We start from the raw sequence: 26,048 nt of genomic DNA, 5'->3' as shown, positions 1-26,048 counted from the left end.
GAAGGAGAAAGGCACAAATCAAAGGCACAGAAAATATTTTCTTTTTTTTTAATTAGAGATTTTCATTATTTACATTTCAAATGCTATCACGAAAGTTCCCTATACCCTCCCTCTGCCCTGCTCCCCTACCCACCCACTCCCACTTCTTGGCCCTGGCATTCCCCTGTACTGAGGCATATAAAGTTTGCAGTACCAAGGGGCCTCTCTTCCCAGTGATGGCCGACTAGGCCGTCTTCTGCTGCATATGCAGCTAGAGACACGAGCTCTGGGGGTGCTGGTTAGTTCATATTGGTGTTCCACCTAGAGGGTTGCAGACCCCTTCAGCTCCTTGGGTGCTTTCTCTAGCTTCTCCATTGGGGGCCCTGTGTTCCATTTTATAGATGACTGTGAGCATCTACTTCTGTATTTGCCAGGCACTGGCATAGCCTCATACGAGACAGCTATAACAGGGTCTCCAGCAAAATCTTTCTGGCATATGCAATAGTGTCTGGGTTTGGTGGATGATTATGGGATGTATCCCTGGATGTGGCAGTCTCTAGATATTCCATCGTTGTGTCTTAGCTCCAAACTTTGTCTCTGTAACTCCTTTCATGGGTATTTTGTTCCCTATTCTAAGGAGGAATGAAGTATCCACCCATTGGTCTTCCCTCTTCTTGATTTTCTTGTGTTTTGCAAATTGGATCTTGAGTGTTTTATGTTTCTGGGCTAATATCCACTTATCAGTGAGTGCATATCTAATGACTTCTTTTTGTGATTGGGTTACCTCACTAAGGATGATATCCTCCAGATACATCCATTTGTCCAAGAATTTAATAAATCCATTGTTTTTAATAGCTGAGTAGTACTCCATTGTGTAAATGTACCACATATTCTGTATCCATTCCTCTGTTGAGGGGCATCTGGGTTCTTTCCAGCTTCTGGCTATTATAAATAAGGCTGCTATGAACATAGTGGAGCATGTGTTCTTATTACCGGTTGGAACTTCTTCTGGGTATATGCCCAGGAGAGGTATTGCTGGATCTTCCGGTAGTATTATGTCCAATTTTCTAAGGAACCTCCAGTCTGACTTCCAGCTATCCCTAACCTAAAGAAGGAGATGCTTATCAAAGTACAAGCATACAGAAAAACAAATAGACTGGACCAGAAAAGAACGTTTCCTCAGCACATAATCAAACATAGAAGAAAGAATTTAAAAGCTGCAAGTGGGGGGGGGGAAGCAACCCCTTATTTCCTCCCCCTCCTCTCTTGCTCCCAGGTCTCCCTCTCCCTCCACCTCCCATGATCCCCCTCAATGCAGGACTAAAGCATCCATACCCTGGTCTTCCTTCCTTCAATACTCCAAATGGTCTGTGGCCAACTGACCATCTTTTGTCACCAAATGAAGCTTCCAGTACTGGGATTGTGGTATATCTAATGAGTTGTTGACCAAAGGGGACCCATGAGAATCCCCTACCAATCCAGGCTGTTGCCCAGACTATAGGTTGCTCTCTACATACTGACAGCAACTCCCCATTGCTCAAGACAGCACCTACATAACTCATTAAAGATGGAGATGTTGAGCCAGTGCCTACATAGAACCTTAAAGAGCCTTTGCCCCATGTTCAGCATCTTTGGTACACGAATAAACTCTGCATGTTTTCACAAGAGAAATATAAACACCAAGCTGCGGGCCGTGGGTGTGGGGGAAAGAGGGGAGTGGAAGAGAACCTGCCAGAATTCCAGTGCTTTGGATGGGCAGGCAGATGTGGGAGGGCTGTGCATGCTTTCCAAGCGGCCCTGGGTGGGCGTCTGGTTGTGTTAAGCCACTGTCCTCACACAGTGGGTGGTGGACAAGGGGCAGCCCCAGGTACCAGGTTCTCAGCCTCCAGCATCCCATGAGGGCCCCTGGTGGCACTGGGCCCCGGGGATGAAGGGAGGAGAGGGCAGGGGCAGAGGGGGTGCTGGATGGTTCCCATGCAGGCGATAGTCCTTGGTCAGGTCCATGGCTAGAGCACAGGCTGGAGCACAGGATGGCCTTCTGGCAGGAGGTTAGATGCGGCTGGTTAGGAGAAAGCCCATCCCATTGTTCAAGCACTGTGGGCCTTGATGAGCAGAGAAAGTCTATGGTTTTAGAGCTTTATTGTAGAAAGAGAGAGGCCGGCCATGGCCAAATGGAGAGAGGGGGAAGGGAGAGAGAGGAGGGCTAGAGAGTAAGAAAGGTAAGGGCTTAAAGAGAGTGAGGAGGGGCCAAACAGCCCCTCTTATAGTGGGCTGGGCTATCTTGCTGTTGCTAGGTAACTGTGGGGAGAAGCATACCTGGCTATAGTCAGGTAACTGTGGGGATGGAATCTAGCCAGAATGCCAGAAGCTTGGAACATTGTCTGAGTGACTGATAGTCACAGAATTATGGAAAGGCACCTGATTCTGGGAATGTGGCTAGTCTTCCCTTCCCTTGTAGATTTCTCTATTGGGTCACCAGATCAAGTCCCATTCAACCAAAATAGGCTGCCTATCACAGTCCCACACCAAGCCATCCACAAGTCCTCTATCACAATGATGTTCTGCCTGCAAGATATGCTGGGACAATGGTAGCACAAAGCTTGTGGGAGTAATCAACCAATAACTGATTTTTCTTGAGGTCCTTTCTATGAGATGAAACCCATTCCTAACACTGCTTGAGTGACCATAAACCTGAGACTGGATAGCTCAGGGACTTAGGGTGAAACCAAATACTTCTGGTCTAATGTAGAGATAAAGTGACTCCTAACGATACTCTGGTATACAATCTCACAGCAAACTCTCTGATTCTCTGACTCCCACCTACATTTGCCCCTTCACCTTTCACGACCTGCTTTTTTCCAACTATTTGCTTTGTTCTCTGAAACACGCTGCCTGTGGCCTTCTCAGATTATGGTCTCTATCCCTAATATCAGCCCTTTCTTAGCTGCAATGTAATCTTCAACTCAAATTTCAGATGACCTTTAAACTTACTCGCCTGTCATCATTGTCTAGCTGTTATGTTTTAGTTTAAATACTTCAGTAAGAACTTTAAGCCTTCACAGCCTTTGCTCCCTAGGTCAGTCTCAGCTGGTTGCAATAGGGTCCATTGTTTAGCAACTGCTGGGAAAGGATGAGATTCTATGGTTAGGGCATATTCAGTATAGAAAAGACAGAATCCTTTTCTTCTAGCTCTTCCTCATTTCAGAATTACATGTTTACTGGAATTTGTGTGTGGTGCTCACATGTATGTACATGTATGTACTATGTATGTGTGCATATACATATAGGCACATGCACATACTTATGTGCTTGACATAAAAGCAGAAAAGGGATTAGGGAGAAAAGGGGGGACCAACAAGTATATGGGTGTGGCGGGGAGGGTGGTGAATGGAAGTTTCTTTTGCTGCAACAAAAAAGCCAAAAGAGCAAAAGGAAATGATTTGGCTTACACTTTCATATTGCTGTTCATCATCAAAGGAAGTTAGGACAGAAACCCAAACTGGGTAGGAACCTGGAGGTAGGAGCTGATGCAGAAGTCATGGAGTGGATCTGCTTACTGGTTTGCTCCCATGGCTTACTCAGCCTGCTTTCTTATAGAACCCAGGACCATCAGCCCAGAGATAGCACCACCCACAATGAGCTGGGCCCTCCCGTCAATTATTTATACCCTACAGTTGGATCTTATGGTGCTTTCTCAGTTGAAGTTCCCTCCTTTCTTGTTGGTGTGTCAAGTTGGTATAAGATTAGCCAGGCAGAGGTAGAATGAAGTAAATATGACTGATAGAATGATCTTTGTATCAGATGTCATCATAAAAGCCATTATTTAGTAATGCAAAGTAATTTTTTGATTAGACTGTCAATTGAAGGTATAAAAGGTTAAACTTTTAGAGGAATGGTCTGAAGCAGTGGCTGATGGGATGAGCACAGAAAGAAGAAGGTGAAGCCCCCTGGGTAGGCTAGGCTGGAGTGCCTGGCCCTGTGCAGGCCATGGAATGGAGTTTTAAAAATATATGCTGCATACATTGTTAGAACATATAAAATATATGCCATATAGGTGTATGTGTGCGTGCGTGTGCGTGTGTGTGTGTGTGTGTGTGTGTGTGTGTATGTGAATCATGATGCACAGAGAAACTTGAAGAGTTTTGATAATCACTAATTTTCTTTTGGAAAAAATGATAGGACTTAAATTGAGAATTATAGTCAGATTTTAGCTTGCTATGTAAATAATAAAGGATATAATTATGTACTGTTTATGGAATTATGCTAGTTAAAGGACAAGGGGCACTAATTCGATCGAGGAGAACTGAGACAGAGTCTATGAGTTGAGAACTGGAGTCATCTGTGTCCAGGGCTCAACAGAAGCCTGACTTAAAGCTACTAATTCTACCTGATATTTTCTTTTTAAATTCATAGTAATATGTTCCAGAACAATTCTGAGTTCTTGGTTATAATAAGACAAACTAGAAGTACAGAATAAGGGAAAGACTCTTAAAACAATGGAGGAAATTAGCATAAAATGTTTTATTTCCATCAGAATTGTAAGAGTTCATGGCTGTTTGAAGTGCATGCTTGGTCTGATTTGGGCAGTGTTGTCAGGTGACCAAACACATGTGCTTACGCAGAGTGAACCTAGTGTAACTTGCAGGTGTTGACCACAGAGGACGTAGGTACAGACTAAATGATGTCCTTGATTGACATATTTATGGCCATGATTATTAGATTTTTAAACTTAATATATAGTACAGAACTTTATAAGAAATTACATAGGTGTTTAAGTGTTTTCTTAATGAGAGGCTTAAAGGTTTTAATACTACACGAGTGACTGAATAAGTGGCAAAACATGGAGAAATTTAGAAAATTTTAATGAAAATGAAAAGATTCAGATATCTAACCCTACTTAGCTAGCACAGCACAGAGAGCCGGGCATTGTTGTAATGCTATGCATAGGTCACTGCTTAAGATGAGAATGGGAACGGGGGAGGTTGGGAACAACATGGACAGAGCAGAGCAAAGGGAAGGACAGTGACAACAGTCAGCACGCACAGGGACAGCAGTCAGNACACACACTGGCAGNAGTCAGCATGCACAGGGACAGTTGGTCTTCACGTATACTTCTGTTTCTAGCATTGCTGTATGCAGTGTCTGCTGTCCTTTTCAGTGTCATTTGTCAAGTCTGAGGTAGACATTTAACCAAATATTATAGTATAACCAATTTGGAGGAGTTTTAAAATTGGTCTCATTAAATGCTGCATGTGAAAATAATGGTGTTGCTAATTTTATTTGATGAAGTAGGTAAGTAAAGAAATATGTTAGATATTCTTTTCAAAATTACTAAATTCTCTGTAATAACTTGATCATGCTCTCTTAGTTATTCGTGCCAGTAATGAGTAGTACCCAGCTTCCCGGAGAGCCAGTGTCCTGTACTGCCGAGAAGGACCAAAGCACAGTACACACTGCTGACAGGAACTGCCCACTTATGGCAGGCCAGCCTCACATGTCAGAGATGCAAATTCATCTGAAACTGTGAGGCTTGAGGCTCCTTGCAGTCCATATGCTGAAACAAATTGCTGTAGAATATAAAGAAAACGTAAAACCTATTTGCTTTGTATATGTGTGTAATATAATATGTGTGTTAATGCTCTCTCTCTCTCTCTTTTTTTTTTTTTACCATATTTTAAAGCATTTTTTTTCCTTATTTTCCTAGGGAGTTGGTCTTTCAGTCCATGGTCAATTCCGAGTGGCTACAGGAAGGTCTCTCTTTGCTATGCCAGAAACGGGAATAGGTAAAAATTCCAGAAAGTTTTTGTAATTACTTTTGTTTTGTTTTGTTTTGTTTTGTTTTGTTTTGTTTTGTTTTGTTTTTTTGAGACAGGGTTTCTCTGTGTAGCCCTGGCTGTCCTGGAACTCACTTTGTAGACCAGGCTGGCCTTGAACTAAGAAATCCGCCTGCCTCTGCCTCCCGAGTGCTGGGATTAAAGGCGTGCACCACCATGCCCGACTAGTGTAATTACTTTTGAATTACATTCCTTTACTACATTTCAGATATTTTATACATATATACACATGAAACCAAAGGACTCCATGTGAGATACCATAATGAAAGAACTTAAAAACAAAAAAACAAGACACTTTGTGTTAGCTCGGGATGTATGTCACATATAAGAATATTAGCACCATGTAGTTAATCTTAATAAGGGAAAATTTCTTCACATTTCCATCTGTGACACATTGAGAGTTTCATAGATCAACATTTCTATTTTGTGTTAAAAAGGAGTTATTCCAGCAGGGTTTGTTGAAAGACCTCTTGTTTGCTCACTGAATGGCCTTTGTCTCTGTCAGATGTCTATGCTGCCTGTGTTGATATCCTGTCAGCATCCTATCATCTTGATTGCTATTGCCTTACAGTAACTATTGAAACAGGTAGTGATACAATTCCATCTTTATCCCTTCTCCCTAAGTTGTTTCAGTTATATAGATCATTTGTATTTCGGTATAAAATCTAGTTTGTAAGTTTCAACAAAAAATTCCTTCTGTTATGTATTTGTGAAGTTTATAATCTATCAATTCAGGTAGAATTGACTTCTTTGATGTGTGTGCTCTATGTGTATGTGTTTGTGTGAGTGAGGGTGTGTGTACACCTGCATGCTGTATGCCTGTGCTTGTGGAGGCCAGAGGTCTAACTTAGGTGTCTTTCTCTGTTGCTCTCTACCTTATTTTTTGAGACAGGGTCTTTCATTGAATCTGAAGCTGGTCCATGTAACTATACTCTTTGACAAACAAGCCTCATGATTTCTCTTGTATCCAACCTCCAAGGATTAAGATTTTAGGCATGTGTCACACCATACCTAACTCTGTACATGGGTGCTGCATATCTAAACTCTGGTACTCACACTTACATGGCAAATACTTTATGGAGTGAATCAGCAGCTCAGCCCAAGAGTTGGCATCTTAATAAGATGGTGTCTTTAGACCCATGAGTAAGTAAATTTTTAAGTTTTAAATATAGTTTTCAGTATGTATGTCTCATATGTATTTTGCCAGAATTGTGTCTATCTCCTATTGCTTTATATTAGAGATAATGTTTTTCATTTGTAATTGAAAACAGTTTTTCATACATTATATTTTGATAATGTTTTTCCTTCCTCCAACTCCTTCCAGATCTTAGAATACTTACCACCTAACTTTATGTTCTCTCTTTCCTTCAAAATGAAAAAATCAAAAATTTAAACAAAACAAAATGACAAAAGGCAAATAATCTCTCCACGCAGGAGACACAAAGCCAATAATCAAACCACACAAGTAAAAGACCAGTAAAAAAGACTGGTTGTTGTTTTTTTGTTTTTTTGTTTTTAATTTGAGAAAAATGCTTGCCGCTACATGGTGAAGCTGCTTTGAATAGTCTGTTCTATCAGACTTGGTATGTAGCTATGCTTTGAGCCAATAAACTCCTCCACTGTGAAGATATTATGATACCATCTTGTAGTTTACATTGTTTCCTATGGAAAAATTCATTTTCATCCCTATTTTTTGTTTTTATGTTAATATATGTCTGCATGTCTCAGGATGTTCTTAAGACTTTCTCTTAACCAATGGTTTCAGGCTCTTTGACAATAATATTTCTTGGTGCGGTTCTCTTCATCTTTTATGTGTATGTGTTCATTTGGCTACTTGGATTCATTCTCTCAAAATTGGAATTTTTTTCAATTATCTCTTCAAATATTTTTCTCTCTTCAGATACATCTTTTACACCTTATTATGTTAAATGCACTCTTCCTGTGTATGCACACATGCACGTCCATCTGTGTGCGTGTGTGTGTGTTACAACAGATTGAACTCAAGGCCTCACAGTCCTAGGCAAGTGCTCTACCACTGAGGAATAGGCCCCCACCTTTTATTTCTTCTTCTTCTTCTTCTTCTTCTTCTTCTTCTTCTTCTTCTTCTTCTTCTTCTTCTTCTTCTTCTTCTTCTTCTTCTCCTTCTTTTTGGTTAGACATGTTGGTTTATTCTACTCACTGATTACCATCATTGGAAACCAGAGAAAATACAATTCGAATATAAGTATAAAGTGTCAGTGGTACAGAACTGTGACCCAATAATATGATGATGAAACAACCGATACTTAAAAGGATCTATTGGAAGTATAATACAGTGTGAAAGTCATTCAAAACTATTGATACAAATTGATTCAGGTACAATGCAGGAGGCTGTATGATAAAACTGCCTCTTCCTGAATTATATTTAAATCACAAACTTGGCTCAGGTATAAAAAAAATCTACATGCCAAGATGAATTCTGTAGAATGTATAAACTGTCACAGGAGGCTTTAAAAATAGATTTTTTTGTATTCATATTCTTTCAGTGTCTTTTCTGACAAACTCACACATCACTAAAATAAATCATATTGTTAAAGCTCTTTCGAGGCGCAAAAGCATTCACATGCATCACGTAGCTAATTTTTCAGTCCTCGTCGGTTAGCTGATGATTGGATCCATTTCTATGGAGAAGTTCGTGGTACTCTTTTTTTTTCCAATTTTATTTTATATTTTTAACAATTTTTATTAGATATTTTCTTCATTTACATTTCAAATGCTATCCCCCCACCCTGCTCCCCTACCCACCCACTCCCACTTCTTGGCCCTGGCATTCCCCTGTACTGAGGCATATAAAGTTTGCAGTACCAAGGGGCCTCTCTTCCCAATGATGGCCGACTAGGCCATCTTCTGATACATATGCAGCTAGAGACAAGAGCTCTGGGGGTACTGATGAGTTCATATTGTTGTTCCACCTATAGGGTTGTAGACCCCTTTAGCTCCTTGGGTGCTTTCTCTAGCTCCTCCATTGGGGGCCCTGTGTTCCATCCAATGGATGACTGTGAGCATCCACTTCTGTGTTTGCCAGGCACTGGTATAGCCTCACAAGAGACAGCTGTTATCAGGGACCCGTCAGCAAAATCTTGCTAACATATGCAATAGTGTCTGCGTTTGGTGGCTGATTATGGGATGGATCCCCGGGTATATAAATGTTGAGATGGTGTTGTGAGTGACTCAGGCCAGCCTGGTGCCCATTCTGTAGCCTTTGAGCCAGTGGTCACTGTGTGCCTGCCCAGCAGCTAGAACTATAGACCTAGGCACCAAGCCCTGCTCTATGTTCATTTTAAATTAATTTTGTCCAGTTTCTATTTCTACATTTTAAACTTTTTTCTCTCTGAAAATTCTAACCTGTTCTTAGTATTTCTAATGTTATTCAGTGTATGCATTCATCTCACTTTCATCTATGGAAATAGGATTTGAGTTGCTAAAAATATAACTTCTCTGTTTGTCTTTTTAACATATGAGTGAATTCTTGCATTTATGTCAGTTTCAGTTGATTTAGTCTCACTGTGCATTGTATTTTCCTGCCATGTTAGATGTCTAGGTTTGGTTTTGTTTTGTGTCTTTGAGATAGGGTCTAGGTGGACTACACAGGCGCTGAACTCAGAGATCTACCTATCTCTGCCTCCTAAGTGCTGGGACTAAAGATTTGCACTACTAGATGGCTAGTGTTTTGGGTAGTTTTATATCAACATGATACAAGCTGAAGTCATTTGAGAGGAGGGAGCTTCAATTAAGAAAATGTTTCTATTAGATGGGGTTATAGGCAAGCATATAGGATATTTTCTTATTTAGTGATTGATGTGGGAGGGCCTGGCCTGTTGTAGGTGGTACCATCCCTGGACTGGTGGTCCTGGGTTCTATGAGAAAGCAAGCTGAATAAGTCATAAAGAGAAAACCAGTAAGCAGCACCCCTCCATGGCCTCTGCATCAGCTCCTGCCTTTAGGTTCCCACCGTGTTTGAGTTCCTGATCTGACTTTCTTCATTGATGAACAGTGCTGTGGAAGTGCAAGCCAAATAATCCCTTTCCTCCATAACTTGCTTTTGGTCATGATGTGTCATCATAGTAGTAGAGATCCTGACAAAGACAGCTAGTAATTTTTTATTAGATCTTAAGTGCAACTCTTCTTTTGTAGTATCCTGGACACTTTTGAAGAGTTTCTGTTGTTTTATTTCGTTTTTCTTCCTCCCACCTCCCCCCCCCCCACCGCCCCAGCTTGTTCTGCACCTACCTGACCCATTCTTTTTGTTGACATTATGTATCCCTGACTGGTCCTGACTACAGAGGCAAGACCTTTTTCTGTGCCTGCTGTGGCCCAGACCCTTGCTCTTCATCTAGTTGGTGGATCTGGCGTTGTCAGGTCTCTCTGGTATTCCACTTAGCGCTTTTTTCCCTCCTCTAGGCTCAGAGCCTCTCCTCATACAGTATGATGGTATGAGGAGTTCTAAAGTGAGCCCCAGATGGGGAGACCTGGTATAACTAGGGATAGCACCAAACAGTTCAGTTTGTGCTTTGGGTTAGAGGCTGATCAGGGAAGAAACATAGTTGAAGGGATACAAGTCCAGAATTGAGGTTTTGCCATGTAGAGATACTTAATAGCCACGTGACCTTGTAAAAGGCAGATCTAGAGTTTGGTATTGGGGAAAGGCACAGCTAGATTTGAGACTGTTTGTCAACTTGAGCCTCTTTGACAAAAGCATAGACTGGTGGGTTTAAAACAACATACTAATTCTCACATTTCTGAAAGCTGAAAGCCAAAATCAAGGTGTTGGCAAGCTTGCTTTCTCCTGAGTCTCTTTCCTTGGCTTTTAGATGGCAGCTTTCTTGCCATGTCTTCACATGCCTCTTTGTATATGTTTCTTCCTGTAAAGATGGTCCTGTGGGATGAGGGCATCCCCTTACAATACGATATACCCAAAGCTCAGTCTTTAAATAATGCAGTTACATTGTGGGCTAATGCTTCAACATACAGAATTTGGGATGCAATTCCATCAAAAACAGAAAATAATAAGCATACAAATTTTATTTAAAGCCACAGCGGTTAAGGAAAGTAACCATAGGTGGGGCCTTCTAGTAGCAAGTGTAGTCTCTGCATCTTTCAGGGATCAAGCAGGTAGAGGCAGAAAGATAAAAAGAAGTGCTCACCGTGTGTCAGAGGCTGCGGCCATGCCTTAAAGGGTAAGGGAACATTTCAGGAGTGCCTTCCTATATTCAGAATGCCACCCAAGCTCTGGGAAGGAGGTGTGTGCTCTGCACATGAAGACATAGAATGGCTGTGGTTTAGAGGATGATTGTGAGAGATGAAACTAAAAAGTGTTTGGACATTTAAGACTTGGTTAAGGTGGATGTTTTAATCTAAGAGGAAATGCCACTGAAAAATTTTTAAGAAATGTAAAATAAAGCTCTATTTGTGTTTAAAAGTATCACACTTTCTGGGTGTGGTAACCATACCTGTAATTCTAGTGCTGGTGAGGCTATAGGCTGAGAAAAGAGATGACAAGTTCAAGGCCACTCTGGGTTCTGTCTTAAGGCTCTCTCAGATTAACAATATGCTGTTAATTTGTTCTGTACATACTCATAGGAAAGCAAATATTTTGTCAGGTGTTGTCCTTTAGGGACCATCCACCTTTTGTTTTGAGACAGGGTCTCTTCACTGGCCTGGAACTCACTATCAAGCTAGTCTAGCTAGCCCCGGTACCTCTCTGGTGTTCTCTTGTCCAGCTCTGGGGTTACAATCCGATGCTGCCACATCTGGGTTTTTAAATATGAATTCTAGGGGTCAAACTCAAGGTCCTCAGTGAGCCATCCAGTCCTGCAATGCCAGTATTGCATACTCCTATTGTACAGACATTCTACAGGCACGTACTTCACCAACATGTAGAGCAATAAGATGAAAGGATTTTGGAAATTTCCAAGCTAAGTTAATAATTCATGACACTTTTTTGTGATTTGGGTTCATTGTATAACACATAACTTAATATTCATTGTACAGATTCACAGTCTGTACAGAAATGGCTGAGTATAAGATACTATCTCCACTTCCTGTTTGAATTATTCTTTTTTCTATTTTTAACTACAGGACTATTTCCTGATGTGGGTGGAGGTTATTTCTTGCCAAGACTTCAAGGAAAACTCGGTTACTTCCTTGCACTGACAGGATACAGACTAAAGGGAAGAGATGTGCACAGAGCGGGAATTGCCACACACTTTGTAGATTCGGAAAAGGTATTTGTTTAGATGTTTGCTGGGAATGGTTGAGATGATCACAGGTTTTTGGTAAGTATGGGTGTGAATGCTAAATTTATTGCTTTAGCTGTGCAACCTTAGAGAAAGTACTTAACCCCTCCCCCACCCCACCTACACTCCCCACATTCCCTTTCCTCCGCCACACTGTCCAAGCTGCCCTCACCTTTCCAGGGCTGAGAACATTAGTGTATGTTCCTGTCACCATGCTGGGCAAGGTGACTAAGCTTTCTGTCTCTCAGCTTCCATAAGCAAAACAGAACTAATGGTACCTGAGCTGGTACCTTCAGTGGATATTTCCAAACATGTAGTGTTGGTTTAACAACAGAATAGTGCCCAACTTAAAAATAAACCTGGTATGTAAAGCCAAAATTATACAGTAAAATGATGAGCTCTTTAATCTTGAGGAAAGAATGTTCTAGAATAAAGGAAGGAGGAAGCTGGTTCACAGCCTGTGCCTTGCTCTGTCAGCTTGCCTGGGGATATTACCTGCAGCAGGTATGTATCAAGGACAACAAAAACCAGAAGATAATTGGGTGTGTACAAAACAAAGGCTTGACTGAAACAGAAAATTTCCTGTTAGAAAGAGCCATAGATTTTTTTTTTTTCCAATAGGTTGCAGTTTGGCCTTAAGGGGAGTGTTGCCAGAAGGAGCATTTCAGTTGAAATACTGGCACAAGAGTCAATTGCACACTTGGATAGGAAAATATTGGCTTTGTTTTGGAAGCAGTAGAAAGTCCTCTGTGGCTGTAGGATCATTTATACACATTAGACAGAGATGTCTGTGGACTTTGTGCCCTTTCTTAGGGTTCTCATTGATGTGAAGAGACACCATAACCACAGCAATTGTTATAAAGAAAACATTTAGCCAGGGCTGGCTTGTAGGTTCAGAGGTTTAGTCAGTTATTGTAGTGACAGGAAGCGTGGTGTCATGCAGGTAGATAAGGTGCTAAAGAAGGAGCCAAGAGCTCTACACCTGGATCGGCAGACAGCATGAAGAAAAAAGAGACACTGGGCCTGGCTTGAACATTTGAAACCTCAAAGTCCACCTAGAGTGACAGACTTCCTCCAGCAAGGCCACACCTTCTAATACCGCCACTCCATGATTACTGAGCATTCAAATCTATGAGTCTATGGGGACCCTTCCTATTCAAACCACCCCAGCCCCACACAAGTCATCTGACAGTGCTACTTAAAGTTCATTTACAATGAAATGTATACATAAGATCTTTCAAATGCTTGGCACCTTCAATGTCTCAATTTTGAAGGAGGGATGCTAAGCTGGTCCCACACCACAAGGGCTCCTTCATTTTCCATCTTGTCCATCCTTCAGAGGTAGCATTTGTTGTGTGGCAATATGTGTACATAGCTGCAGTCCAAGTTTCTTTTAGGGGTTATGTGGACAGAGCATGGATTCTAAGATAAGGATCCCGAGGTTAAAGCTTTCTGTGCTTCTGTGGAGTTCCATGCCTTGTTTTCTTTCCATGCAGTTGCAGGTGTTGGAGGAGGAGCTGTTAGCCTTAAAGTCGCCTTCAGCTGAGGTTGTTGCAAGTGTCTTAGAAAGCTATCATGCCAAGGTAAGTTGTTTCAAATCCCTGGGAACGTGAAGTGTTTAAACAGTGAGCCGTGGTAAGTACTGGTGTGTGAATATAGAAGGCATATTGAGGATCACTTAGTTTAAGGCTTGGTGAGAGTACCAGAGCTTCAGTGTTGAGATAGCCATCAGATTCCGGCCCTCTTCCGCAAAAGCTTCCCTTTGGAACGTCAGAGTTTGGCCTTAGAAGGAGCTTTTGCAGTGCTCTGTGGCTTTTGCAGTGCTCTGTGGCACTTCTGTGACTGGTTCAACCTTCAGACTATTTGTGGAGCTGCTAAAATAAAACGCTAATAATAAAATCTGCTGCAATGTTTAATTTCTTACTTATGTTTCCTAAGTTTTCTTATAAAGGCAAAAGTAAGGGGTGGGGAGGTAGCAACTGAGTCAGTAAAGTGCTTGCTGCACAAGCATAGCAGGGCCTTGATTTGATCCCCAGTACCCACTTATGGGTCCTTTTTGTAAAGCTAGATATGGTACACGTGTAACCTCAACTCTGAAAAGGTGAAGACAGGCGCGCGCGCACACACACACACACACACACACACACACACACACACACAGAGAGAGAGAGAGAGAGAGAGGCCAAGAATCCTTAAAAATCACAATCAAATGCATGGTTCTTCCTTAAAATTTCACTGAAATTGTAGTAAAGGAAGAAAGAAGGTATAGATTCATGAAGTGACATAAAATGAAAGGAAACAAAGGGCCAAGTGAGATATCAATATTCTGGCAGCTTCAAAGGAAGCTCTTAGATGTAAGATTGAAACATCATCATCCTTCAGTGTGGGAAGCCAGCTGGAGCAAGCCAGAATTTGCTCTGGTCCAGAAGCCTGCAGAGAGCCTTTTAAGGAACCATGAATCTCTGAAGTCCTTCACAGTGGGCGGGGCATAGCACAGAGGTGGAGTGCTTGTTCAGCACCACAAGAATAAGGGAAATAGTAGGAGAAAGGAAGAACCAAGAAAAGGAAGGGGTGATGGAGAGACATGGAGGTAGGACCGAGGCAGGGACACTGGTGTGGAGCAGGGGAAAAAAATCAGAAATTTCTTACAACTTCTAATAAGTGCAGTTAAACCTCTAAAGGTCTATAAAGTCTAGCCAAGCGGCAGGGATAAGTGGGGTGCTATTCAGAAGAGAGACAGCATGCTAGGTGGAAGACCTGTAGTGCTTGTGAGCTACAGGCCTACAGAACCAGTGTCTGCTATCCTCTTCCCCCGCACTGGCACTCAGTGAGCCCTCCCAACACATGGAACTTCTTGCCTGATCATGGAATTCACCATTCAGTCGACAGCTGTGGTAGACATGTCATAAAATTTAAAGATAAACAGGACCATTCAGAGTGCTAGATTCTAATTATAGGAAGGGAGAAACACATGTGGGGGATATGCAGGCTTTAAAACAATCAGTTGATTGGCATTCAGTGTTAAAAAGCTGTGTAGTGGGACTATTTTGTATGATACTGTCAGTAAAAATACAGCCTCCAAACTCAGACCCAGTTGCCCATTGCTATGATTCAGCCTCATCTGCCAACAAAGTGTGTGTTCTGTCCTGTAAGTTTACTTTGGTAAACTGGCATTTCTTTATAAGAAGGTACCTGGGTTATGCCATGTACGACATGCATTAAAATAATAGAGAGATTAACTAGAAATGTAAACAGGAGAGAGCTCAGGTTGAGCGGTGGAACAGCCATAGGCTGAATACTGAACCCTGTAGTCCTCTGGCCCATGTGGATGACTACCTCAGATCCTTTTCTCTCCCTGAAGGCAGAGCTGCAGGGATGCCTGCCATGCTGTGGGGATTTCTAGCACAAGTAAAGATTTGACAAGGTATTCTCAGGTCTCAGGTTCTAGACCCATCCCTTAGGTTCACAGAAAGAGTTGGATGATAAAAAATAAATAAAAGGGGCTGGTGAGATGGCTCAGTGGGTAAGAGCACCCGACTGCTCTTCCGAAGGTCCGGAGTTCAAATCCCAGCAACCACATGGTGGCTCACAACCATCCGTAACGAGATCTGGCGCCCTCTTCTGGAGTGTCTGAAGACAGCTACAGTGTACTTACATATAATAAATAAATAAAAATAAAATAAAATAAAAGAATTTTGCCTTTGGAACTTTTAAGAGCTTGTCTGTAGTTGTACATATATTCTGAATTTTGAACATATGGTGGCAGTTATTTAAGAAAGTGTTAAATATAATTTGACTAAAAGTGATAATCTGTCACAAAGTGTATCATTAAATGTATAGAGTTTTTAAAGGATTTTTAAATTTTCTGAGTCACTTCAAATTACTTCTTTTCAAACAGTCCAAGAAGGATCAAGACAAATCTATCATATTTGAGGAACACATGGACAAAATAAACAGGTACGTAACAAAAGATCTTGGCTGGGCTGCCCCTTTGGGAAGGCTTTATTAGCCCCATCTGTTCCTGCTATGATTATACAGTGTTTGACAGTGCTGTTCAGTTTGAGATGGTGGTAATCACGCTTTCCTTTCCATTTACCTTTGAAAGTTACTTTCTGCCTACTCTTCCAGGAGGAAATAAACATTGCATCCATACTCATTTTAATGCAAAATAGCTCTTTTTTAAAGTCAGGAAAAAAGGCCAGAGGATAATAATTGAGTTAACTTCCTTTTATCTTCCCAGAAGATTAAACCAGTTAGCAAAAGGCTTTGTGCTGTGATCTGGGAACCTACCTACTGGCCTAAGAAGAGCAGGAGGAAATGGAAATGACTGGGAGACAATGCTGTCCTCTCTGTTTTGAAGTATCAGGTTTTTGTAGTTTGGCCATGTATTTAAATATAAGTATCAGCAATGCCTGGAAGCAAGCCAGAAGCCAAGAATAACGTTGGTTTGCACTAGTAGTGACTAGTAGTGACAGATGACAAAAGCCCTCTCCCAGGAAGGGCGTGCTTTTCCCTCCTTGCAAAGCACCTTGAAAAGTCTTCTCATTGGCGTGGGGCTTGGGGAAAGACAGTGGTCAGGCTCACTGGAAATCACTTGTCAGTGGCAAAATCATGTTTCTTTACAGTTGTTTTTCAGCCAATACCGTGGAACAGATAATTGAAAACTTACGGCAAGATGGTTCACCTTTTGCCATAGAACAGATGAAGGTAATGTATGGATCTTTTCTGTCCCGACTAACTATGGACACCTTGGGGCAGAGAAGCCTGTCTGGGGGCTGTCAGTAGTCCATGGTGGTGTCCTAAAAAGCCTTTGAGAACATTTCTCCTAAACCTTGATTATATACCCTGTAGTTATAAATATTAAAATTCCAGCCCAGGGTTTCTACCAAGCCTTTGGTTATTGAGATCCTGAATAAAACATACAGCCTTTATATTTTTAGTATGCCTTAAGCAGTACAGCAGCATCCCACCTTCCATGCTGTTAGAATCTACTTCCCATTGATAACCCAAGTTATTACTTACTGTGTTTCATATGGGCTGCTCTTAGCTCCATGGGCAGTCCTTACAATTTATGTGAGGGCTTTAGCTAACCCATGGTGGCTTGTCCTTTCTCCTCTCCTGCAAGTTCTTCCTTCATTCCATGGTGGCTTCTTCCTTTTTCTTACCTTCTGTGGTCCTCTTTCTCCAAGCCTGGGAAACCTCAACCCCACCTATGTCTCTTCTGCCCAGCTATTGGCTTTTGGCACCTTTACCAATTACAATTAACTGTGGGCATGGTTACTTTGTCTTCCCTGTGACTCGCTCATGTTTGGGACAACCAGTCTTGGGGGCCCCTAAACTAGCATTAGTATATAAGCAACATTAGACCAACCCATTACAATACCCAAACATCATGTCTGCCTGCTGAATTTTGAGAACCACTTAAAGCTGGTTTTATGTCTTTGAATGTAACAGAGAAGGACATTGGTAGCAGTATTGCACTTCCAAATACCCCTTTGTATCATGGAAAAAGCACGTAGAAACACTTAGAAGGGCTAGACCACTGAAACATAGTCACCTAGTGATGCTATATCACAGTGGTGATCTAACCTATAAATAATGTTTAATATGTAAGATGGGTTTGTTTTTTTAAACCAAATGGTTTAATAAAGAAACGATCCTGTTTAAGCTAAGAAGTCTCCATTTTCTGTCATTGCTGAATTTTGAGTAGAGTTTCTCAGAGTCATCAACACTTTGAACTTTCTACACATAACTGATAACATTGGAAAGCAACCATTTGGGGATAAGTGTTATATGCACTGAGGCTTGATATCCTTGGACCTATCATAGGATTGATTATGAAATGAAGTATGTCAGAATTCTAGACAGAGGAAAAACAAGGTATGTTTCTTTATACTCAAAGGTGTGTTAGCTTGTCTTCATCTATAGATTAATCTACATTGTGCTACACAGCAGTCAGTTGGATGTTGATTTCTGATACAGGAGACATCCCATTATATACCATTCTGCCTTACACCTTCTGTTCACAGCTGGGGTTATTTGCAGGTTTTTGCTGTAAGAATTAGTGTGGCCGTGAATGTTTCTATATTCACTTTATGATAACACAGATTCATATATTTGTTGGGTGTATACCATAATGTAAGTAGCATTACAAAAAACAGCTACCTTGTGTATACATATATATTTATTATTCTAAACAGTCTTCCAGCATAGTTGTTTCTGATTACATGTGAGCACTGGCTGGCTCCACACTCTTAGCAATATATGATACCATTTCTTTTTCATTTTGGTCATTTGGGAGTACATAAAATAATATTGCATTGTGATTTTGATTTGCGTTTCCATGATAATTAATGAAGTCAAATGACATTTCATATGTTTATTGACCACATGGGTATTTTTTCATGTGAAGTACCTGTTAATGTTTACCATATAATTGATGTTTAAATAGACTAAGTAAAAGTCTGAGTAAAAGATATGCGTTGCATACATCTTTCTCCTTTATCATCTTCTGGGACTTTTTCTTCCTGGCGCCACATGAACAAAACAGTTTAATAGTAATCCAGGTTGGTTTTGCCCTCCCCTATTGTTTGTTCTTTTAGGCACTTTTAAATTATTGGCTATTCTTGAAAACTTTCAGATAATAAAATATGTTGTATATACCAAGGCATCAGGACCCTTGATACCTTCCAAAGAGAAAGTCCATGTTATGTTTATGTTTAGTCCCCAAGAACTCCTGTCAGTTTGGTGAGCAGTATCAGGACTCACAAGACTCAGATGTCGTGAAAACAAAGGGATGGATGCATGTGGAGGGAGGGATGGGGAAACCCAAACTCAGCTGGAGGCACTCAGTATCTTTCTATTCCCTCAGCACACGTCAGTGAAACACAGTACAGATTCAGGACAACACTGACACTGTGGCCTAGGCATACAGTCACGCTGCACCTGGCACATACCTCCTTTCCAGTCTCCTATTAGGAAAGCTTGTGTGTATTCTTCTGTACATGCAATGCTCTTCCACTTATTTAGGTCTATATTAATTTCAGTGATATTGCAATTTTCTTTATAGAGAATTGCATCTGTATATTTTTCATTATATTTATCACTAGATAGTGATGGTTTTGATACCTTTGAAGTGGTATCATTTAAAACTCAATCTTTTGTTTGTTGAGATAATTTATATATAGACTTTGTACCTTGTATCTAGAACTTGTCTAAACTCATTAAGGAAGTATTTATATTTTTGCAGATGACTTTGAATTTTTGTGTATTTAATTTCATCTTCACTTCTATCATCTCCCCTGACATTCTTTCCATTTTCCTACCCTCCCCCCCCTACCCACACACCCATCTTCTTACATTGGCTTATACTACCTGCTCTACTTCGTAAAAATGGTGAGAGCTATCCATGTCATCATCTTCCTATCCTGGGGAAAGCTTTTAAGAACCCTGAAGTTGCTATTGCCGCACATATCTTGTGGACATTCTTTATCAATATTTCCTTGTTACCTACAAATAATTTTTATTGTTCTGAACATTATTTATCATTTTTTTCTGCATCTGTTGAGATGATCATATGATTTTAGCCTTTTCTCTGTTATTATGGTTTACTATAAGAGTTCTGTTCACCCCAGTGTTTGGGTTAGGCAAGGTTTTTTATATCAGTGAGCTTTAACCTAAAGCCTGTAGTAACTTTTTTTTCTCTGTGTTCCAAGGAATGAATAGACATTACTCCCAGGATGCAAAAGTATTTATCTGTTCTTTCTTCTGAAAACGTTCATTGTTGCCTATGTTGGGTTGAATGAGAATGGCTCCTGTAGGCTCATATATTTGAATACTTGATCTCGAGTAGGTGAAGTTGTTTGAAAAGGATTAAGAGGTGTGCCCTTGTTGGAGAAAGTGTGTCACTTGGTGTGGACTTTGAGGTTTCAAAAGTCCATAGCATTCCCAGCTAACTCTCTGCCTCATACTTATGGATCAAGTATAAGCTTTTAACCATAGCCCCAGCACAATGCCTATCTGCCTGCTGGTTATAATGTAATATATGTGCTGTGTACTACTGAGTCTGATTTGCTGGTATTTGCTTAGGGTTTTTACATTATCTGTGAGATTGATGCATAATTTATCTTGAAATTCCCATGTACTTTTTCTTGCAGATATTTTAAAAGCTTTGACTATTCAAATCAAAGTATTTCTGCAGTATCATATGATTAAATGACTTATCCTCCCCCTCCAAACTAAATAATGTAAAATCTACAAGGGTCATTACTGTCTTTCTGATTTATACTTTTTCCTGAATAGTGTATTTTATCAGTTCAAAGAAATTATTTAAAAATAGTGACATCAGTTTTCTTGGGAGAAGATTAGAAAGTTTACCTTATATAGGTAGATTTGAAATATATCATGGACTTTCTTCAGAGGAGAGCAGAATTATCCAAGGACATTTATCCTCTACCATTCCTTTGGTGGCCTGGCCTGCATGCACAGGCCTGCAGTCAAACCTATTCAGGAAGCTGATGCATGAGATGTTCAAGGCAGGCAACTCAGTGAGTCTCTGTCTCAGAATGTAAAAAGCAGGACTTAACTTAATAATTTCCTTCAAGTCAGGGGAAATTTATTTCTTTCAATTAGTTTCTTAACCTCTCATTTCCTGATCATTGTGAATATTATATGTAAATCATATTTTTGTTCATTTAAAGTGAAAACTGTCTAACTATGCATGTGTTCTAAACAATTAAAATTGTGTATGAGTTGTTTTCAGAGAAACAGAACATTAGATAGACATGTGTATGAATAATGTAACTATTTAGTTCCTAGAAAGAGATTTATTCCAAGGCACTTGCTTTTGATAATTACGGAAGCTAATAACTCTAATGTCTATAAGCTGGGAACTAAAACAAACTTTGGTATAGTTTGAAGACCTGAAAGATGGAGAATCAGTAGATTCAAAGACCAGTTTGAAAGGCTGGGGATATTGGTGTCTGAGCCCATGGACTCTCAGGTAAAGAGGCCCAATTGAGCTGTTGTTCACTGTTTCTCTTATCCATGCCCTTGATGGAATGGAATCTTCCCCACAGTGAGAAGTCATCGTTTTACTCAGTCCACGGATTCAGTGCATGCTAATCCAGTGACTTCATTACAAGGCAAGGGGGAAGATAGTCAGGAGAGTAGCTTAAATGCGTGGAGGAAATTTAAAAGCCTTCCCCTTGACCCTTCTTAATTAAGGTCACAGTCTTCTTAAGCTACAATCGTTGTGTTCCTCCTTACTGGCAAAATTACAGGCAAGTTTTAGTTACCTCAATTTAATACCGAGAGTGATGTCCCCTCCTGTTGTCTTCTTTGGACTTCTCTGTGGTATTGCTGCTGTTCCTTTGTGCAGAAGAAGGAAGTGGGCTTTGAAGCTGGAAACCATGAGTTTGGATTTCAGCTTTCACTTGGACCCATTCTCACCAGGGCCCAGCTTCCTTATCCAAGACATGATCTGACCACCGCTCGAAGGAAGCGGGATTAAGCATGTTAAAGCACTTCCCGAATCTGTGGGAACTGTGCTTAATCCATTCCCCATTGACAGGCTGGGGAAATGGCTCAGCAGTTAAGAGCATTTGTTGCTCCTTTAGGGGATCCAGGTTCAATACCCCACACTCATTCTCCCCTAAGTGAGGTCTGTTGTATGTGAGTACCAGTCAAGTGTTTTAACAGGTCATCAAACATCAGGTTAGCAAGCTTCTTAAATGACACTTTTTTCCATTATTTACAAGAATGTTACAAGTATGAATAAGTGGGACTTTAAGTGGCCTTTTTTTTAGATTACCTGATAGCCAACAGAGGACATACAAAAAGAGAAAGGTTCTTTTTGTTTTGTATTTTTGGGTTTTTTTGTTTTTCCATTTTATGAAACTGAAAATGGACCGTGTGAGCAGCAAACTATAATGGGGTGCTGAGGAATGGGTGCTGGCTTGCATACTTCAGGCTGCTGGAAAGGTGACTTTAGCATAATGTTTACCTGAGATAACATGGGTGTGTTCCCATTAAAGAAAAGACAGGGTATGTCAGCACAATGATCCTTTTGTATGCCCACTAAAGTGGCACATGGTACAGATTGCTGTGATGGTATCATCAGCCTCACTGCCTGCAACCATCAACGAAGAACCTGGAACAGACTGCAGTCAGGACCAGAACATGAGCTACTATCCTGAAGGCTTAGGTCAGAAGAATGCATCCCTCAAAGATGCAGCTTCACAATGGCCTTCATCGTTTTCCTCTCTCCACCAGCACTGTGGCTGTAGGTAGACCACTGTTACCTTCCAAACTTTCTCGTACACATTACTCAAGCTTACATGGATAGACGGGAGGATGTTACAGAGAACACAGAACTTTTCCTGAAAAAAACTTACATGAGATTGGGCCCATCACCATTCTGTCATGGGTTTTGGAGTTCCTGAGGCCCCACCACTCCTTGAAGAGCTATTGGTAGTTAATAGTTGCTATTGGAGAAATAGTTAATAGTTAATATTGGAGAAAGGGGGGTCATATTCCTCAGTGCTGGAGCCACTGGGAAAATGCCTTGCCCAAGTAATAGCTGCCCTAATCCCTACAATGTTCTGCATGCAGGCAGCCCTAAATGAATGCAGTGGACCACACACATAAAAAAAGACATGAAGCCGGGCGTGGTGGCGCACGCCTTTAATCCCAGCACTCGGGAGGCAGAGGCAGGCGGATTTCTGAGTTCGAGGCCAGCCTGGTCTACAAAGTGAGTTCCAGGACAGCCAGGGCTAGACAGAGAAACCCTGTCTCGAAAAACCAAAAAAAAAAAAAAAAAAAAGACATGAACTTAACAAGGAGGCTTGTTCCTTGTTGGAAAGAGGGATGTTCAGTGGGGGAGGAGGTTAAGGAAATAGCTGGTAGATTATAATAAAGTAATGCGCATGCAAAACTGAAAAAAAAAACAAATAATATTCTAAAAAGAAAAACATGGAATTGAAAATTCTTTGAACTCAGCTTAAACCTTTTAGCCATTCAGTCAACAATCAAGCTGAAAACTGTATGTGCAGTTATAAAGAAGATTGCAGTTGTGTGATAGCCTCATGTATGAGCCAGGTGATTACAGTCGTAGTGTGATAGGATCTTTAAATTCAAAACAAGTCTCTTGGCAGTGTAGTTGAAGGGTCAATATGGCAGCCTTATATGTGTGTATTTTGCTTAAGTGTAATCTCTACTTAGCTTATGCTAGGCAAACAAGAATGTATGTTTATTTGATTATTATAAGTTTATTCCATTTGTGGGATGACCTGAATTACTTTTGTAGTTGTCTTAATCATGGATTCTTTTCCTGCACAAACATCATGACCAAGAAAGAAGTTGGGGAGAAAAGGGTTTATTCAGCTTACATTTCCACATTGCTGTTCATCACTGAAAGAAGTCAGGACTGGAACTCAAGCAGGTCAGGGACCAGGAGCTGATGCAGAGGCCATGGAGGGATGTTCTTTACTGGCTTGCTTTTCCTGGCTTGCTCAGCTTCTTTCTTATAGAACCAAGACTACCAGTCCAGAGATGGTCCCACCCACAAGGGACCTTACCCCCCTGATCACTAATTGAGAAAAGCTGATGTCATGGAGGCATTTCCTCAACTGAAGCTCCTTTCTCTGTGATAACTCCAGCTTGTGTCAAGTTGACACACAAAGCCAACCAGTACAGTAGTGCATTAGAACACTTAGTTCCTGCTTTGGCAGGGCTAAACTGAGGCATTATTTTCTATTAGTCTTTGGTACATAAACGAAGTTCTACTCAGGATGTTAGACTCCAGAGAATCAAATAACCCTATTAAAAATGGTGAATAGAGCTAAACAGAGAATTCTCAACTTAGGAAGTTCAAATGGCTGAGAAGCACCTAAAGAAATGTTCAACATCCTTAGTCATCAGGGAAATGCAAATCAAAACAACCCTGAGATTCCACCTCACACCAGTCAGAATGGCTAAGATGAAAAACTCATGTGACAGCAGATGCTGGCGAGAATATGGAGAAAGAGGAACACTCCTCCATTGCTGGTGGGACTGCAAGCTGGTACAACCACTCTGGAAATCAGTCTGGCCCTTCCTCAGAAAACTGGACATAGTACTACCTGAGGACCCAGCTATACCAGTCCTTGGCATACACTCAGAAGATGCTCCAACATGTAATAAGGATACATGCACCACTATGTTCATAGCGACCATATTTATAGTAGCCAGAAGATGGAAAGAACCCTGATGTCCCTCAACAGGAATGTACATTTTCACAATGGAATACTACTACTCAGCTATTAAAAACAATGACTTCATGAAATTCTTAGGCAAATGGATGGAACTTGAAAATATCTTCCTGAGTGAAGTCACAAAAGAGCACACATGGTATGCACTCATGATAAGTGGATATTAGCCCAAAAGTTCGGAAAACCCAAGATACAATTCACAGACTATATGAAGCCCAAGAAGAAGGAAAACCAAAGTATGGATGCTTCACTGTTTCTTAGAAGGGGGAACAAAATACCCTTACGAGGAAATATGAGACAAAGTGTGGAGTAGAGACTGAAGGAAAGGCCATCCAGAGACCGTCCCACCTGAGGATTCATCCCATATATATTTGCCAAACCCAGACGTTATTGTGGATGCCGGGAAGTACTTGCTGATGGAAGCCTGTATGGCTGTCTCCTTAGAGGCTCTGCCAGAGTCTGACAAATACAGAGGTAGAAGCTCACAGCCAACCATTGGACTAAGTGCAAGGTCCCTGATGGAGGAGTAAGAGAAGGGACTTAAGGAGCTGAGGGAGTTTGCAACCCCATGGGGGGAGCAACAGTGTCAATGGGCCTCCCAGGGAATGGACCACCAACCAAAGAGTACACATGGAGGAACTCATGAATCTGGCTACATATGTAGCAGAGGTTGGACTTGTTGGGAAGAGAAGCCCTTGGGCCTAAGGGTGTTCAATGCCCCAGTGTAGGAGAATGCCAGGACGAGAAAGTGGAAGTGGGTAGATGAGTGGGGGGCACCCTCATAGAGGCAGGGGAGGTGAGATGGGGTAGGAGAGTTCCGAAGGGGAGACCTGGAAAGGGGAAAACATTTGAAATGTAAATAAAGAAACTATCCAATAAAAAGAAATGAAAAAGTTCTATCGTGTGGGTTTTACTATGCCCTACATAGAAACTTAAGATAGCTTGATATGTATAGCAAAGAAGCAGTTGGGTAACAAGGAATGTTTTTTTTCTCCAAAGGTAATTAATAAAATGTCTCCGACATCACTAAAGATCACACTAAGGCAACTCATGGAGGGCTCTTCAAAGACCTTGCAAGAGGTACTGACCATGGAATATCGGATAACTCAAGCATGTATGGTAAGAATTTTATATACATTATTGTTATTTTCTAGTTAGGAAATTCATCGTAGAACATGTAAAATTCAGAATAGAATAATAAGTAAATGGAAGACAGATTATCAAGGTCTGAAGAAAAGGTAGAATTGGGTCACCTACACATAGAAAATGATCAGTCTTTAAAAAAAATCATGAAGAACATGCAGGACCTATGGGCCAAATTTATAAATTATAGGCATCAAAAAAGAAGAAAGCAGATCAAAGGTATAGAAAGTATGATCAATAAAATCACAAAAGAAGCATTTCCAAGCCTAGGAAGATGCCATCTAGGCAAGAGAGGCATACAGACCACAAATATGACCAAAAAAGAAGTTTTCCACATCATATTCCAGTCAAAGCACTAAAGGAATGAAACAGTAGAAAGGCTAGTGAGAGCTGCAAGAGGGGACCAATCTCATGAAGGGTGGGTTCTCAGAATAACAGCTCAATTTGCAGTGTAGACTTTAAAAATCAGACAGGTTTGGACTAATGATAACCACAGGCGTCAATCCAGATTGTTTTACCCAGCAAAACAATCTTGCATAATTGAGGACAAAAAACAACAAGCTATACAA

The 26,048-nt window shown here is 40.9% G+C and overlaps 1 protein-coding gene across 1 annotated transcript in view; it reads left to right on the top strand.

Moving 5' to 3' along the window:
• Positions 1 to 26,048, top strand: part of Hibch (3-hydroxyisobutyryl-CoA hydrolase) — a 67,198-nt gene that overhangs the window by 34,773 nt on the left and 6,377 nt on the right. The window contains exons 7-12 of the mRNA XM_021162482.2: positions 5,684 to 5,762; positions 11,931 to 12,076; positions 13,585 to 13,671; positions 15,987 to 16,045; positions 16,714 to 16,795; positions 25,336 to 25,455. Coding sequence (XP_021018141.1) covers positions 5,684 to 5,762; positions 11,931 to 12,076; positions 13,585 to 13,671; positions 15,987 to 16,045; positions 16,714 to 16,795; positions 25,336 to 25,455 — 573 coding nt within the window. The remainder of the gene's footprint in view (positions 1 to 5,683; positions 5,763 to 11,930; positions 12,077 to 13,584; positions 13,672 to 15,986; positions 16,046 to 16,713; positions 16,796 to 25,335; positions 25,456 to 26,048) is intronic.

The sequence above is a fragment of the Mus caroli genome, chromosome 1 (genome assembly GCF_900094665.2).
Source record: "Mus caroli chromosome 1, CAROLI_EIJ_v1.1, whole genome shotgun sequence".
In the NCBI taxonomy this organism is placed as follows: domain Eukaryota; kingdom Metazoa; phylum Chordata; class Mammalia; order Rodentia; family Muridae; genus Mus; species Mus caroli.
This window is presented reverse-complemented; position numbering and strand designations above follow the sequence as displayed.